The sequence below is a fragment of the Gossypium raimondii genome, chromosome 13 (assembly GCF_025698545.1).
Source record: "Gossypium raimondii isolate GPD5lz chromosome 13, ASM2569854v1, whole genome shotgun sequence".
NCBI classification, from domain to species: domain Eukaryota; kingdom Viridiplantae; phylum Streptophyta; class Magnoliopsida; order Malvales; family Malvaceae; genus Gossypium; species Gossypium raimondii.
In genome coordinates this window covers 2,616,041-2,619,093 of record NC_068577.1, presented here as the reverse complement: position 1 = coordinate 2,619,093, position 3,053 = coordinate 2,616,041, and the positions used below count along the sequence as shown (strand labels likewise).

General features: G+C 30.1%; 1 protein-coding gene across 1 annotated transcript; it reads right to left on the bottom strand.

Moving 5' to 3' along the window:
• Positions 1–583: 583 nt before the first annotated feature.
• LOC105782017 (protein SHI RELATED SEQUENCE 3) lies at positions 584–1,638 on the bottom strand. Its single transcript, XM_012606519.2, has 2 exons — positions 1,279–1,638; positions 584–1,150 (listed from the first exon to the last, which is right to left on the bottom strand). The coding sequence occupies exons 1-2, from the start codon at positions 1,511–1,513 to the stop codon at positions 780–782; spliced, it is 606 nt and encodes a 201-aa protein (XP_012461973.1). The 5' UTR covers positions 1,514–1,638; the 3' UTR covers positions 584–779.
• Positions 1,639–3,053: the final 1,415 nt, after the last annotated feature.

Below are 3,053 nucleotides of genomic sequence, written 5' to 3'. Positions count from 1 at the left end.
AGTTTATTCTTATATAATATTTTTTTGTAATATTCTTTTTCCAAGTAGAAATGATATTATTCTAATTTTTTCATTCAAAAGGGCATAAAATTTTTTTCCTTTAGTAAGAGTAATTGCGTCTTTATTACAACAAAAAAAAAGTTAAAAGTCATCGTAATTTAAAAATTAAAATTCTTTCAATATTAAAAATTATTGATTGAGTCTTTAGTTCGATTGGTATAGACATTGTTGTAAATGTAAAAGGACGTGAGTTCAAATGCACTGAAGTGTATCATCTTCCCTAAACTTATATGTCAAAATCGGGCCTTACAATTTTTATTTGGTCTAATTATGCTGTTTTTTTTTTTTTACTCTTTGAATTTTTTTAAATTTAATCTATTTATTTTTAATTTTAAATTAAAATCTCCCTGATAATATTGCTAACTAAATTTTGTACATATTGAATATTTAATGAAAATTCATTCACAGTTTTATGAATTGTAGTTTAATTTTAAAACAGACAAGGATAAGGATTAAATTCCTGAAAAATAAAAACAAGTGGACTAAATTTCAACAGTCTGATGGTTACAAAGACTCTGGACATAATTAAACCTTTTTATTTCTTAAAACTGTGATGAATATTAGATATGTATTAGGGCAAATACAAAGCGATCACCTGCTATAACCAAAGAAGGCAGAGGGAAATGGGAGTTCCAACTCACTGAAAGTGAGTAAAATTTGCAAGAACAAAAAGTTATTTTTTTTCCTAAAGCAATTTTACCCTTCTTCCCTCGCAGTTACTAAGGCTTTGGTTGGTGGAGGAAAAACTGCGTACTAGGTGACATGAAAGCATTAAAGGGAGATGCATACGCGAAGGGAAGAAGAGTTTCTACAGTAGCCGAAGTAGTTGTGGTAGCCATTGTTAGAGGGTCGGCAGCAATGATTTGATTCGGCTGCTGTTGCTGCAAATGTGTCTGATCTCGAGAGGAGCTTTCGCCTAATGAGTGGTGAGGGCCTTGATCATAGAGAATACCCTTGAACACACGTCCTTCAATGTTCACACTTGTCCTATAAGCATATTCATCATCTGCATCTTCCACGGAGCTCACTCGAACACACTGGAATGTCGCCGGAGAAATCACTTCCGCCGGAAATTTCCCCACTTCTAACCCTAAACAAGGACAACCAATAAAAAGAAAAGAAAGATATAACAGCTGCTAGGGTTCCAATCAGTCAACACAGTACAAATAGATCTATGTATGTGTATACATGGAAAAGGGCAAAGGTATAGGTGTGTACCTGAAGAAGGATTTTGTCTAAGCCTTGTAGGGTTACGAGAGATCTGTGGGTTTTGTCTAATCCTTCTATAGGCAGGAACCCAAGTGCTTTTGATATGAGTTTGGCACTGATACCCTTTGCTCCTACAACAAGTCCGGCACCTCGTGAACCCACATTCTTTCTTGGCTTTGTTGCCACAGTCTTCACACCTTGTGCTGCCTTGCCTCAACATCATCATCCTCCTTAATTCATTCATTCAAACACTTGCTTAAAACCCAATTCATTTTTCCAGTTTCAAAAAAACAAATTTCATCTTGGATCTTCTTCAACCTCTAGCTCGCCTTATTTTTATAGTGACAATTAGGGAAGATGGTGGTGTTTTATCTTGATTTGGTTTGTGTTTATGGGTTGTTTTAGACATGATTTTTTTAGTGGTTTTTATAAAGCTGTGAAACCAGAAAAAGTAGGATTTTATTTTGGTTAAAAGATGCACCAAGTCCCTCTACTCTGCGTAAGTTTAGAATTTAGTCACACTTCTTTTATTTCAAAATATTTAATCTCTATTTTTCAGATTTAAAAATATAAATCCAATAATTAGCAATATTAAAATTATGAATTCATCGCAATATCAATATGTTTTAACCTTCCATTTTTTCTTTGGTTTCCATTATATGTCAAATCCTAAGTTATAGCAAGAGAAGATTCTAGGAGGAGCTGGCATGGCCCCGACCCCCTTAAAATAAAAAATTGTCATTTAGACCCTCTAAATTTTTTAAAATTTTAAATTAGTAAATGTAAAATTGTACTTTGTCACCCTAAAATTATAAAAATTATAAAAATATAGACTATAAAAAATTAAAATTTTATTCGACCCCCCTAAAAAATTGTTCTGGCTTTGCCCCTGGTTATAGGGTCTAACATTTTTTTGGGTGCTTGTCATTTTGAGACATTTATTTTTAACATTAAACATGATGATGTTTTTAGGTCAAAGTCTAAGTGGAATCTCTATATTGTTATATAAAATTTAAATTAAGAGATGGATGAAATTTATTGTTAAATTGTAACGATATCATAATTTGAATAAATTTTTAATGTTTAAAAATTATTCTAAAATAAAATTTAATAGGAAAACTAAAATTAACTTTATATAGTAATGTAATATTATCTTTTTTAAAATTACTTACATATTATTCAACATCGTAACAATCTCAAATTTCAGCATTAATCGAGTCATGTCAGTTTAACGGTTGGCACTTATCAAGTCATCTCACTTTATTGGTAAAAAGTAAATTTCTGATAAATTAATCCAATGACGTAAGATTTGATAACATAACGAACAGAGGAAGAATTGTATGAAACAGAAACACCATGTCATTTGTATCCATTTTTCAGTAGTTTAATGCCACATCAGCATTTTTATCTTGAGTTTCAGTATTTTCATTTGTCAAATAACCTTAACGCCCATATAATTTTATATTGAACTGTATCAATTTTACTCTCAACCTTTAATGAATTCGATCAATTTCATCCTTAAATCGTAAGGACAAGATAATTAAAATTAATAAAGCTCTTGACATTTAATATATTCTTTCAAATAACATTCTAATTCTAATTATTTATTAGTACTTATTACTATAATTATTACAATGTTACCATTTTTAGCGAGTCAAATAAAGATTGAAAATTGAATAAATTCATCCCCAAAAAATAGTAAATTCAATCAATATCATAATATCACTATATATATAAACTAACAAAAAATAACAAGTTTTTAGTTATTTTGTTATGATTCTTAT